This window comes from Scatophagus argus, chromosome 12 (assembly GCF_020382885.2).
Source record: "Scatophagus argus isolate fScaArg1 chromosome 12, fScaArg1.pri, whole genome shotgun sequence".
In the NCBI taxonomy this organism is placed as follows: domain Eukaryota; kingdom Metazoa; phylum Chordata; class Actinopteri; family Scatophagidae; genus Scatophagus; species Scatophagus argus.
The window spans coordinates 727059-739584 of NC_058504.1; the positions used below are offsets into that span (position 1 = coordinate 727059).

The 12526-nt window shown below is 45.3% G+C and overlaps 1 protein-coding gene across 2 annotated transcripts; it reads left to right on the plus strand.

Annotated features, from left to right (window-relative positions):
* The first annotated feature begins 614 nt into the window (after positions 1-614).
* On the plus strand, positions 615-11250 carry slc25a48 (solute carrier family 25 member 48). 2 transcript variants are annotated; one of them, XM_046406841.1, is made up of 7 exons: positions 672-1054; positions 2967-3010; positions 3487-3558; positions 4381-4633; positions 5714-6001; positions 7799-7932; positions 10193-11250. In XM_046406841.1, exons 1-7 carry the CDS (start codon positions 1000-1002, stop codon positions 10295-10297), a joined length of 951 nt encoding a protein of 316 aa, XP_046262797.1. In that variant the 5' UTR covers positions 672-999; the 3' UTR covers positions 10298-11250. The 2 variants fall into 2 exon arrangements, with proteins under 2 accessions (XP_046262799.1, XP_046262797.1); XM_046406843.1 differs by lacking the exon at positions 7799-7932 and having other exon boundaries at positions 615-1054.
* The last annotated feature ends 1276 nt before the right edge of the window (positions 11251-12526 follow it).

The window sequence follows — 12526 nt, forward strand, 5'->3', positions numbered from 1 at the left end:
CACGGGTTTGTGTCCAGAGTTCCCATCGAGGCTCACTGGATCCTCTCTGCTCGGCTTGGCTGTTTCCTGCAGGAACTCCACTTGAGCGATTATGTTAAATATTAGGTGAGCTAGCAGGAACCTCTGTGCTGCTGCCCTTCACCTCACACTTTGGTTACAGTTCCCATTTATTAGTCACATGTCATCAGAGTCAGGGGACAAACTGGGAGGAACAGTAAAAGTCTTTCCCAGCAGGTCCTCAGGTGACCTTCGTCTCTGCTCCAGACTGTACACACGACGAGTGTTGGATTGTGTGCTTTGGTTTGCGATCCTTAACGTTAACTTTCTCCATGTGTGGTCACACCTGCAGCATCTTTTATTCTTCGAATTGGTTTGTTTCATTTAGATTTGCACCTTTTTTCTGTGGTTAAGTTCAGGAAAGTAAAGGACTTTAAGGTTAGAGAAAGATGACTTCTTCAGTTAAAGGTTCCAGAAAACACATGAAATAAGCAGTTGCTTTTGTACTTTATTTTCACGCATAAACGTCACTTGGTTTTCACTGGAAAACTAAAATCGTGTTGTTATAACGTCGAACTGCAAGTCAGCAAATGGAATAAACTTCATTTAAAACTTGAGCTCAGCTTCCCTTCAGTTGCTCTGGATTTTCTCCTCATGGCTCATTTCCATGACCGCGTCTCTATTGGCTGCGAGCCTTAGGCCAGCTCGCACTTGATTGGCCCCCAGAGCTGTCCCGCACATTCAAACTCGCCCCTGATTGGCTGCGGGTGTCAACCCCCGTTTGTGTGTCTTTCTTATCAAAGCACAAGCTCTTTTAGTTTTGTCCCAAACGATTCACAACGCAGTAGTATCAGTGAAAACACGAAGCTCGGTCACCTCCTCCTCCTCCTCCTCCTCCTCATCATCATCATCATCGCCAGCGGACAGACCGCCCGACTTTTCATCCTCTCACTGATTGATGAGCTGCGTTCACGCCAAGTTTGGAAGCGCTCCGAGTTCAAGATGCAAACCTCAACGAGCTTCCAGTTGGATGATTTCCTGGCAGGATGGATCGGCGGTGAGTAAACTTCTTTAATCCGGTGAGAGGCTCTCTGTCGGTGGAGCGCGGTGGTGGTGGTGCTGGTGATGGTGGTTGGGGGTGTTTGGTCTCTGGGGGGTGGGTTGAGGGATCCATGCACTCAGCGGGTTCTCAGAGCTGCATGTTTGTTTGAGTGAAATCAGCTTTGCGCGGAGCTGCTTCGTGCACCCAAACTGTTTTGAAAGAAAGAAGCGCCCTGCAGACGTCCCGCACCGGCAGAAAGCAGCCTTATCTCCTACACACTCTGAACTCCACTGTGCGAACGCTTTTTGTAGCGACAGGCCTGGCCGCTAGGGGCGCTGTGGACGCTTCACTTACAGCTGCACAAACAAGAAAAGGCAGGCCTGAGAATCGAGCTGTTGTTGTTGTTGTTGTTGTTTTTGTTGTTGTTGTTGTTGTGCTGCTTTTTAATACAAGCTGAGGCAGACTTTTTTAGTTTCTTCAATTATAAACAAATAATTAATAAAAAAAAACCAGCAGGAAAATAAAATCCACAACAGAAGCAGAAAGTTAAAAGTTCAGAATATGAAAATCCATGTAAGAAATATAAAAGTTGAAACTTTACAAAATTTCTGTTATCAATCATATAAAATGTGCTTAAAAGAACAAATGAAGTTTAATTGAAAGAAAAAACTTTAGTGTGCTGGGACACATTAGTCGTTCTCTTTTCTTATTGGACTTTCACCAAATGGCAGATGTGTTGGCAGAAAACCCAGATATACTTCTGTGGTGTTTGTTAAACTAAAAATGAAACACTTTGGTGAAAATCAGTACTCTGGACTGTCATAGGAGGCTTTGTCTGGTTTTATGTGACATTCGGCTGTGACAGGCGCCGTCTTACTTGCCTCATCGTCTGTTGCTTAATGCCTTGTTTTGTTAAAAATCTGTCCCGTGTTCGCACTGCAGGGCGGAGAGCAGACACGGTGACGCCTGTCAGGAGCATGTGTGACTTCAGCTCTGCATCATCATCATCATATTTTCTTGAAGTCCGGGCTAAAGCGGTTTTTAGTCTCAGCACATTGGCTGAAGTCTGGTTAGCACAGCAGCCTCTTCGTGGAAGCTGACGGGATCCAAACCAGCCTGAACTGGTTGCTAATTGGGTTTCTAAACAGCAAGCTGTGGGCTGTGTGTTGCCATGTGTGTGAAATGAGGCAAACATGCACACACACAATGCACAGAGGGAACAGGAGGTTAACAAGGGCGCAACTCGTCCAACTGGGTCTCATAGTGGACATATAGTTGGACCAATTGCTTCCTGCGTCGTCCCCCCAGAGGACATAAAGCTTCTGTCTGTTGGCGTTTAACATGTTGTCTTATGAAGTAAGACGAGCAATGGAAGTAAACTTTAATGGCATGAACTTCCATCCATCCATTTTCTATACCGCTTATCCGTCAGGGTCGCGGGGGAGCTGGAGCCTATCCCAGCTGACTACGGGCGAGAGGCAGGGTTCACCCTGGACTGGTCAGTCAATCGCAGGGCCAACACACAAAGACAGACAACCACACACTCTCACACTCACACCTAGGGGGCAGTGTAGAGCAACCAATTAACCTAATGTGCATGTTTTTGGTATTGTGGGAGGAAGCCGGAGAACCCGGAGAAAACCCACGCAGGCACAGGGAGAACATGCAAACTCCACATAGAAGGGCCCAGACCGGGATTCGAACCTGGAACCCTCTTGCTATGCGGCGACAGTGCTGACCACTGCACCACCGTGCCACCCGGCATAAACTTCATAGTAGCAAATGTAAAATGAAAGTTAGTGAAGCATACGTTTGGTGTTTCAGCTCACAGGAACAACAGTGTTCTCCTCACAAACAGTTTCTCTGGTATTCTGTGCACTCATTTCTTTCCCTCTTCACTCTGTTTGTCTTTTTCTTCTGGCTGCAGGAGCTTCCAGTGTGGTCGTGGGCCACCCGCTGGACACAGTGAAGGTATTCACACTTTTATCACCGTCTTGTCCTGATTACACTTGTTCTAAAAAACAGCAGTAATCTGAGTCACATTCAGATTTATTTGCTCTTATGCAATAAGAGGAATTACACGGAACGAGCCCTGGTGAGCACATTATCTCAGACCAGCTTTGACTCATGCGTGAGCAGCTGCAGTGTTTTCCAGATGTCCGCTTTCAGTATCAATTAATCTCAGTTATTTTCACACTTAATTGTTTTGTAAATAACATGAAAATAATACAAATTGTGAAAAATTCTCATCAGTTTCCCAGAGCTCAAATAGTCGTCTTCTGTCCAACCAACAGCAGTCCAGAGCTCAAAGACAAAGCAGCAAACCCTGACATTTAAGAGGCCAGAACCAACAGATGTTTGACATTTCTGCTTGAGAAATAAAAAACGATTAGTCGAATTGTCTTTTTTTATTGCGCTGTGTTTTGAAACTGTCGTCTCTGGTGCAGACGCGGCTGCAGGCGGGGAAAGGCTACAGCAACACACTTCACTGCGTCCTCACCATCTACAGGAAGGAAACGGTAAAACATTTGGACTTCCTACGCCTCGTTTCCACACGTCGATGTCTCGTTGTGTCTAAAATCTGAGCTTATTTCAAAAACTTCACTGATTTCAAGTGTTCTTCTCCTCATTGGTGTCAGTAACTGATGCTTCTGCCATTCATACACTACATGGACAAAAGTACTGGGACAGACATCTTTTTGTATTGAATTCATCTGTGGCATGAGGCTGTTTTTCAGGATTTGGGCTCAGCCCCTGACTTCCACTGAAGGGAAATCTTAATGCTGCAGCACTGAGGAATGTCTTCCCAGAAGAGTGGAAGCTGCATCTTAATACTTTAGTCCATATAGTGTCCGTTACATGTCACTCAGTTGGATGTTGTTGGCTGCTCATGTTTCTACTCCGCCCATCTGATTCAGCTTGGACTGACCCACTTTCCCGGCTGTGTGGTTTGCACAGAAAATGTTGCTATCATCCCAAACATGTCCGCTCTTTTCTCGGTGGTTAGATGATTTGTTCATGTGGTGGACAGCTGTGTTTAAGTTTCAACATGCTGAACTCCAGCCCCCCTGCCAGCCTGCTTCTTCCAGAGAAAATGTCTGCCACCAATCTGGAGTTTTTTTCTCTGAGAAAAGACTCGAGACATTTGGCAGCTGCTTCAGCTTGTTTTTCATCCTGTGTGTTGTTGGCACAAGCCAACTTGTTCCGAGCCTGCCGATTGGAGTTCAAACTTGTGAAGACTTCTCTGCTTCTACCAGGACTAAGTAGTAGCAGAAATGTCTTGTTTTCATTGGCTCATAAGTCAGTAACATTAAAACAGAAACTGTCCATCTGTCTCTCAGGTCGTGGGCTTCTTTAAGGGCATGTCCTTCCCGCTGGCCAGCATCACCGTCTACAACTCTGTGGTGTTCGGCTTCTTCAGCAACACACAAAGGCTCATAAGCAAATATCGCTATGGCGATGGGCGGCATCCTTGTGGCATGCTGGACCTGACTGTGGCCAGTATGCTGACTGGACTGGTGTCAGTGGGCCTGGGAGCTCCGGTGGATCTGGTCAAGATCAGACTGCAGATGCAGACGCAGACGGTTCTCGGAGGTACACCAGCACTGGTTTCTGGTTTACTGGCTCGGCTGAAAAGCTTTAACTGTTGCATGATGGGACCCGGTCTGTCCCAGTCCCTGCGTATGTCCGTGTCGGTTTTTAATTTGTCCAGGTTTGTCCGCTGGATATGTAGGACTATGTTTAAAAACAGAAGTACTGGTGAGAAAGTACAAACCGCTGCAGCATCCCCAGCAAAAGAAAATTTCACTTTAATGTCTGTAAATGATTCTTTGACCGCATGTAACGAAAAACATTTACTCAAGTACTCTACGAAAGTACAGCTGTGAAGTTCTTCACTTGAGTATTTCCATTCTGCGACTTCACTTCATCTGTATTCGATGACTAAAGTTACTGCTTCACAGCCACAGAAAAGCATTTTAACATTAGTTTGCTTTGTCAGGAATGATTCTGATAATCCGATAAATGAACCAGTAATGGAGCAGGCTGATGAGAGAAACCAACGAGCTGTCTTGTAGGTCAGAAGGCATCCAGCAGACGCAGATGAGGCCATTAAACAGTAAACTGATAAAACCGAGGTCAGATTACAAGCACAAGAAACTCTTACGACCTTTTATTTGTTTACGGTGTCCGCCGAGCTCGCACCGTTCACACCTGCCGTCATGTGACCAGAACTCACTTGACGTCTTTTTACAGCGCTGCTGAGAGTTTGCAGACGAAGGAAAACATTTTTCTGATGTGATAAACCTGATATTTCCTACACGAATGTAAGATATCATCACTACAATAAAAACTTCATTTGACTGGAGCAGCTGACCACAGTGAACGTGTCCTGATGCTGCCAGGAGTTATCAGCTGTAAAATTTTACATGAACGTTACTGAAGCTCAGTCGTGTGCAGGTTCAGACACTCCCTTTGTCTTCAGCAGGTGGAATCAGTAAAGTACAAACCCTCTGAGCTAAAATGAACAGAGAAAGAGTTGTTGAAAACAGTCCGTAATGCTTTTTAAGAGTTCACGGACAGAAAATGCTAAAAATAAATGAATCAGTAGCTCAGAATGGACAGTCTCTCAGAGGAAGCTGTTTCTGATGCTCACGTTTGATCCCTCACCCATAGAGAACCTGCACCTTGCTGGGAACGTATCCAGTGGCGCCAACATCCCCCTGCGTGCCGTCGGCCTCTCCGGACAGAGGCTGTACCGGGGCCCCATCCACTGCATCAGCAGCATCCTGCAGACCGAGGGCCTGCCGGGCCTGTACAGGGGTGCAGGGGCCATGATCCTGAGGGATGTTCCCGGATACGTGCTCTACTTCATCCCTTACACCATCTTCTGCAACCTGCTGAGGCCGGACGCCAAGTCGAGCCCTCATCCCTGCTCCATCTGGCTGGCTGGAGGCCTGGCAGGTAAAGAAATGTCTCACAGCGTTCAGCTTTTCGTCACATCGGCAGCATCGTGTGCGAGTCTCTCATCTCCTGCTGTGTCATCCATTTTGTAAAGAAGAAGAAGAAGAATCAACTTTTATTGACAGTATATATATTTTTACATACACACATACTGAATTTTACTACTGCATTTATCCCATCCTCAGTTGAACACACACATGCAACAGCCAGCAAATTACATGCAGTGAAACACACACAGGAGCAGTGGGCAGCATCAAGCAGCATTGAGGAGCATATTGGGGGTTAAGTGGCACATCAGCCGGCTAATGAAGGGGGGGGGGATTTTATCACATTAATCACTCCACCACACCCAAATTTTTCCTGCCCGTCCGGTGGGGGAATCGAACCGGTGACCTCTAGGTCACAGGCAGCTGTGGAGAAATTACAGGCCTGGTTGGCCCTGATGGTCAGCCAGCAGTCTGATGGCCTTTTATTGACTTTTATTATGTCCTGTTTTACTGCGTGAAGTTTACACTTTCTGTGATGCTGCAGCTATAAAGCAGTGAACTCATCTCACCTTCATCAGAAGTGTGAGCTGATTTTATGCAGAAATTACAACAGCTCCGGCTCTGAAAACCATAGAGGTGGTGGTGTTTTAAAATGTGCTCTTCACTGCTGCGCTCTATAGGGCAGGAGGTTCAGTCGGAGTGAATGGGAGCTGTGTGTGCAGTGGATAAACAGTGAAGAACCCCTGGACTCGGGGTTTGGTTTTCAGATGCTGGCTGAGCACCTACGAACACGTCACGAGTGGAAATGCGGTGCAGAGAAATCAGCTGTGAGCCATAAATCAGTGAGGTCTGGATGTTCATCCTGCAGCTGAAGCACACGACCCAGAACATAAGTTAGGACGACACGTATTGAAGGCAGGTTGTTGTCAGAGCAAAGCTTATTAAGTGTCCTGACTTTCAGGTTTAGTTTGAGTCTTTAATGTGATCACACGGACATTTAAGTGTCGTTCTCCTGGTCCTTAAAAAAATATTTATTTCATTAACTTCATTCTAATTGGCCAAACTTAGAAGTAGTAAAGTGTTGGGCCAGCTGCCCATCACACCAACAGGGACTTTAATGACGTCTCATTGTAAACACTCAGACAGCTTTGCAGCTCTAACAGCTTCCACTCTTCTGTGAAGGCTTTCCACAACATGTTGGAGTGTTTCTGTGGGAATTTGTGCCCATTCATGCAGTAGAGCATTTGTGAGGTCACACACTGATGTTGGACCAAAAGGCCTGGCTCACAGTCTCAAAGTTGGAAGCATAGCATTGTCCAAAATGTCTTGGTGTGCTGAAACATGCCCAAAGCCTGGACAACAGCCTCTGCCTCAGTACTTTTGTCTGTATAGTGTACCTGTATGAATGAATGAATGACTGGACAGGTTGTGAGAAGCGCTTGAGTGCTTCATTAGTTTTAGTTTGCCAGTTTAGGTCTCTGTGAGGTTAGAGTTCTGCCAGTGTGATGGACAAAAATGGATCCTGCAAGTCATTGTGATGAAAAACTTTCTACAAATAATGAGAACTATTTGTTATGAGATATTAAGCTATTACACGACTTGCAGGACATTTTCTGTTCCCATCACACTTACACAAATTGGTCCTGCAGGATGATTGGATATGTGGGGTTGGAGTAGGTTCTGCCGAGCCTTCAGATCTTCAGGTGTTCAATCCAAAGTTACAGTCAAGAGCCTTTAACTTCTCAAACACATGAAGCTCTCTGAGCAAACAAACTTCCTGTGTTGGCACTAAAGTCCTCCTCTGCGTCAGGGTCCATCTCCTGGGTCACGGCCACGCCAGCCGACGTGGTGAAGAGCCGAATGCAGGCAGACGCTCAGCTGCAGAGGAAGTACAAGGGAATCCTCCACTGCATCATCCACAGCTACAAGACGGAGGGAGCACAGGTGAGCGTTAACCTCACCTGGAAATGTTCCAACCTGCTAACAGAGCTAACAGTCACAGCAGCAGAAAGCTTCAATAAGGAAACAACTTTAAAGTTTGATAGACAGAACCTGAACTCCTCTGAAGGCTTTTCTAACATCAGGAATCTTTAAGTCTTCATGCAAGCTTACAGTAGAACAGCAGCCGTTTGTTAATGTCCCACCCGTGCGGGCTGTGACACGTGAAGCGATATTAACCCACCAGGGCTGCTGTGAATCAAACAGATGGCCTCATCGTTCAGAGGTGAAACCTTAGAAAACAGCAAAACCCAGAGGAGGGTCGAGTTCTCCGAGTACGAATCCCCTGAACGCATCAGACCGCGTGATTCCATCAGTGAATGAAAGTTCAGCAACCAGACGAGCCTTTTTGGGTAAAGATCGGGTTACTACGTCACAAAAAAACAAACTTGTGTCCAGTCGAGTCTGGATGGAGTCAGACACACACACAAAACGTCCATGAGCTGCTTCAGTGGAGTGACGTCAGGCGAACATCAGCGACGCCTCCGACGCCAGACGCAGCGTCCAGGTGTCCTTGTGTTCAGCTTCAGTGAGCCTGTTTCACAAACACAGCAGTCATGTGATCAGCACCAGAAGGTCATTGACGTTGACTGGTCACAGATCAGTGAGTCTGGTTATTGCAGGACCAGGTTCCCTAAAATAACCTTCAACAAAGAACCAGACCCTGAGAGACCGATTGGTATTGATGCTCTCTGTATCGTGTAATCACCCTAAGTCTAATAATTAAATAAATAATAATCAAACTATTTAACATGAAACTCAAGAAGAAACAAGCAAACAGAGCAGATAATGCCGAGCTAAAGCAAACAACAGCTGGTCAAAGTTTCAAAACAAAAACGATGCATGAAAGTCCAGCTAGAAAAATTTGCTGTACTTTGACATGAACACTACAGTCAGTATGCAAACACATTCCCAGCAAGGTGCAGGTTCTCTGTGGGACTGGAGTCACACTACAGACTGTGTACTAATGTACCGGTGTGTAGTGAGTCCACCTGACGCTCAGAGCCTGCAGATCGAGTCATGATGTGACACATTAAATTAACAGCTGAAGTCCTCTTTGTCCCACATGTGTCCAAATTCACGGATCCCATCCATGAAATGTATAACATGTGAAGAAAATAAGAGGCTCTTCTGCATTTAATGTGACATGAGCAGAATCATTTCATGTTCCCAATGAGTATTTTCATGATAAGTCAATCGTTTGGTGTATTGAATGTCAGAAAACTGAAAACCTTCACCTTGGTTTCCTGGAGCATAAAGTGCCGTCCTGAGGTTGCTTCTGTGGTCCAACCAACAGTCCAAAAGCCAAAGACTCTTCAGGTACTGTCAGAAAGGACAAAGAAAAGCAGCACATCCTGACATCTGGAACCTGCAGATGGTTGACGTTTAGCGTTTAACGATTGATCTCAAAAATAACCGTTGAACAGTTTTCTTTGATCAACTGATTAATCAGCTAGTTGTTGCAGCTCTATTTTATTTCTTTTGTTCAGGTAAAAAGAAAAAATGTGACGAAATGCAGGATCTCAGAACTGATTGTTTGCTGCTCAGGTCTCAGGGTTAACTAAGTATTTTGGGGTTTGGACAAAACATTTGTTGATGTCACTTTGCACTAGAGGATATCTTGATGAGTATTTTTCATTGTTTTCTGATGGCTGATGATAAATCAGTGAAATGAAAAAATAATCCACAGATTAATGGGAAGAAGTGAATCATTAGCTGCAGTCTGTGCTGAGCTTCACATTATTCTGAGCGGCAGTAAGCGCAGGCCGTAATGACAAGCTTTCTAACGTTACCTGAATGTTTCCTTCGGTGATGTTTTCTATTTCAGAAGCTTTTTTTCTTTCAGTCATCCGATCCAAACAAATCTTGGTATTTTGCCAAATGGATCCCAGATCCTAAATGACACCAGACCAAACAGTTGTCTTCTCCGAGCTCTCGGTTTTTGTCACCAAAACCGCTGGCGCCGTCGTAATGCCAAAATCCAATGCCAAACCTTCTCTAAGGACGAGCTTCTTGACCGGCATCATGGGGTTGAGGTTTTCACCTGATGTCTGCGGTGAATCTTAAAGCTTTTAGCTGAACCTAAATCAGTTTGTTCAGGGATTTGTTACTGGATTGTGATTGGTTAGAATGCTGTCATATCCCAAACATTTGTTACATATTCAACTTTAAGTAAAAGTGAATCCATACGTCCCTGTGTGTGCAGGTTTTCTTCCGCGGGGCGTCGGTCAACGCCATTCGAGGCTTCCCGATGAGCGCCACCATGTTCCTGACCTACGAACTCTCCCTGCAGTTCTTCAGGAGTCTGTAGGACGAAGACACGCAGACAGACGGTGTGGGACTACAGACTGGTCGGTTTTAGCGGCTGTGAGTCTGCTACCTGACCTGAACACGTCAGCCCCGTAAACACTTCGCTGTGGAGCGATGAAGTGTTTGAGCCTTTACTGACCTTCTAACCACACAGAGCTTGTTGATCAGTGATGTTTTAATGCAGTATTTTGGTCCTGCAATAATTAAATCAAATCCGATTATTTTTATGAAGAAAGTTCTGTTGCAACTTATTAACAGCGGTTGTTAAATAAATTGTTAAAAAAACAAAAAAAAATGTTAGCATCGCACAGCTAATGGGAGAAACATGCTTATTTAACCAAAGAACTCAGAGTGTGTTCGTCCTCCTCTCCTTTTAATTTGAAAGATGAAGAACCCGTGGTGTGTTTTATACGAAGGATGTGACGTTTTCAACAGCTGCCGATCCGGTTCTTTCTTTGATTGATCGACTGTGTAAAACTTTCATTCGAGTAGTTAATGACACATTTTGATTTCACTTTTTAGATTCAAACTGGGAACTAAATGAAGAGTGACTCGTGCTGCATTGAAAAGCATCATGAGCTGTTACCTTCCGGTGCACATGGACTGTATGTGCATCCCATGTTACCGTCCAGATGTACATACCGTATTGGTGTATTTCTTATATTAAGAAAAGTCTTACAGTTACATTGATGCTTTATACAGGGACTTCTGTCATTTCTATCACTAACATGTCAGCAGTTAGGATTCATGTTTAGACTTCATGCAGAAAAGGTTTTAGTCATTATTTCAGCTTTGGAGTGAATACCTTTAAAGAGATGTCTTCACCTGCACAATAGTTCAATTTTACAAACCTTTCTTGTCATGTATATACTTGTAAATATGTGAAGTGCCATTCCAGCTGGCGGAGAGCCAAAAGTGTCTTATTGTAAATAAATAAAGCTTTTGAACACGTCAGCCGTCTCCCACTGCTTCTCTGAATCTGCTCTCCTCAGAATAACCATGTGGAGTCAGGTGACGGCTTGTCATGTGTCAGTTGTGACATGAAGATAACGAGTTGTTTCCAGACAAACACTTGACACGTGTTACAGGAAGGAGTTTGAATGTTGTAACCGAGTCTGGTGGGTGGGAAGCCTCGGTCCGACGTCGGCCCGCCGGCTGCAGACTGCTGATAAGAGTCTGAAGTCACCGTCGTCACTACAGTTCACCGTTTGCTTTGTGTTTACTTTAACCTGCCTGTGATGTTCCTCAATGTCCACCAGATGGAAGCTTTTCACAACACAAACTCGCTCAGTTTCCTCAGAGCCCAAGAAAATCTGCAACACACACAAGCAAACCATCAGTAATTAGACTTTCTAAAATATACCTTCATTTGTTGACGATACCTGTCCCCTTAACAGTCACTGGTATTAATAATTACTCCCATAATTATTAAATAGCCTCATAAAGAGGTATGTCTGGATACTTTTGTCTTTATAGTGTATATCAGCAGAGGATCAATCCATCCATTTTCCATACCGCTTATCCGTCAGGGTCGCGGGGGAGCTGGAGCCTATCCCAGCTGACTGCGGGCGAGAGGCGGGGTTCACCCTGGACTGGTCGCCAGTCAATCGCAGGGCCAGAGGATTGTTGGATAAATGTTATTGCCAGCCAGCCTGACAAAACTAAGCTTGCTGACAGGCAACATCTAATTCTATTAAACTCCTATATAAGGTGAACATTCCTAAATACTCAGAAAAATACACTACATAGACAAAAGTAGTGGGACAGACCTCTTTTTCAGGGGTTGGGGTAGGCCCCTTGGATGAGTTCGGTGTGGAATGGTGTGATGTGGTGTCCAATTACCAGCCTCAGTTTGGACTGCAGACACCCTCTCTATGTTTAAGAGTAGACTTAAAACCCTCCTTTTTGGCAAAGCCTATAGTTAGACCAACCCCTAGTTATGCTGCTATAGGTTTAGATAGCTGGGGGAGATCCTTAGACCCCGAGCTTTCAGAGCAGGAGGACTCACTCATCATGTCCCATCACTGTTACAGCACTAACTCGTCCTCTCTCCCGGAGCTCTTGTGCTCCATCTTTTCTCAGCACTTCCGGAGCAAGTTGCTGGATCCAGAGTCTCCTACCCCGCCCTCCTGAGGCCTGGTACCGCTGCTGGATCCTGAGCCCTCTATGGCCCTGCCTACTGCACTGATAGTGCTGCTGGATCCAGAACCCTCTCCATGGCCCTGCCTGG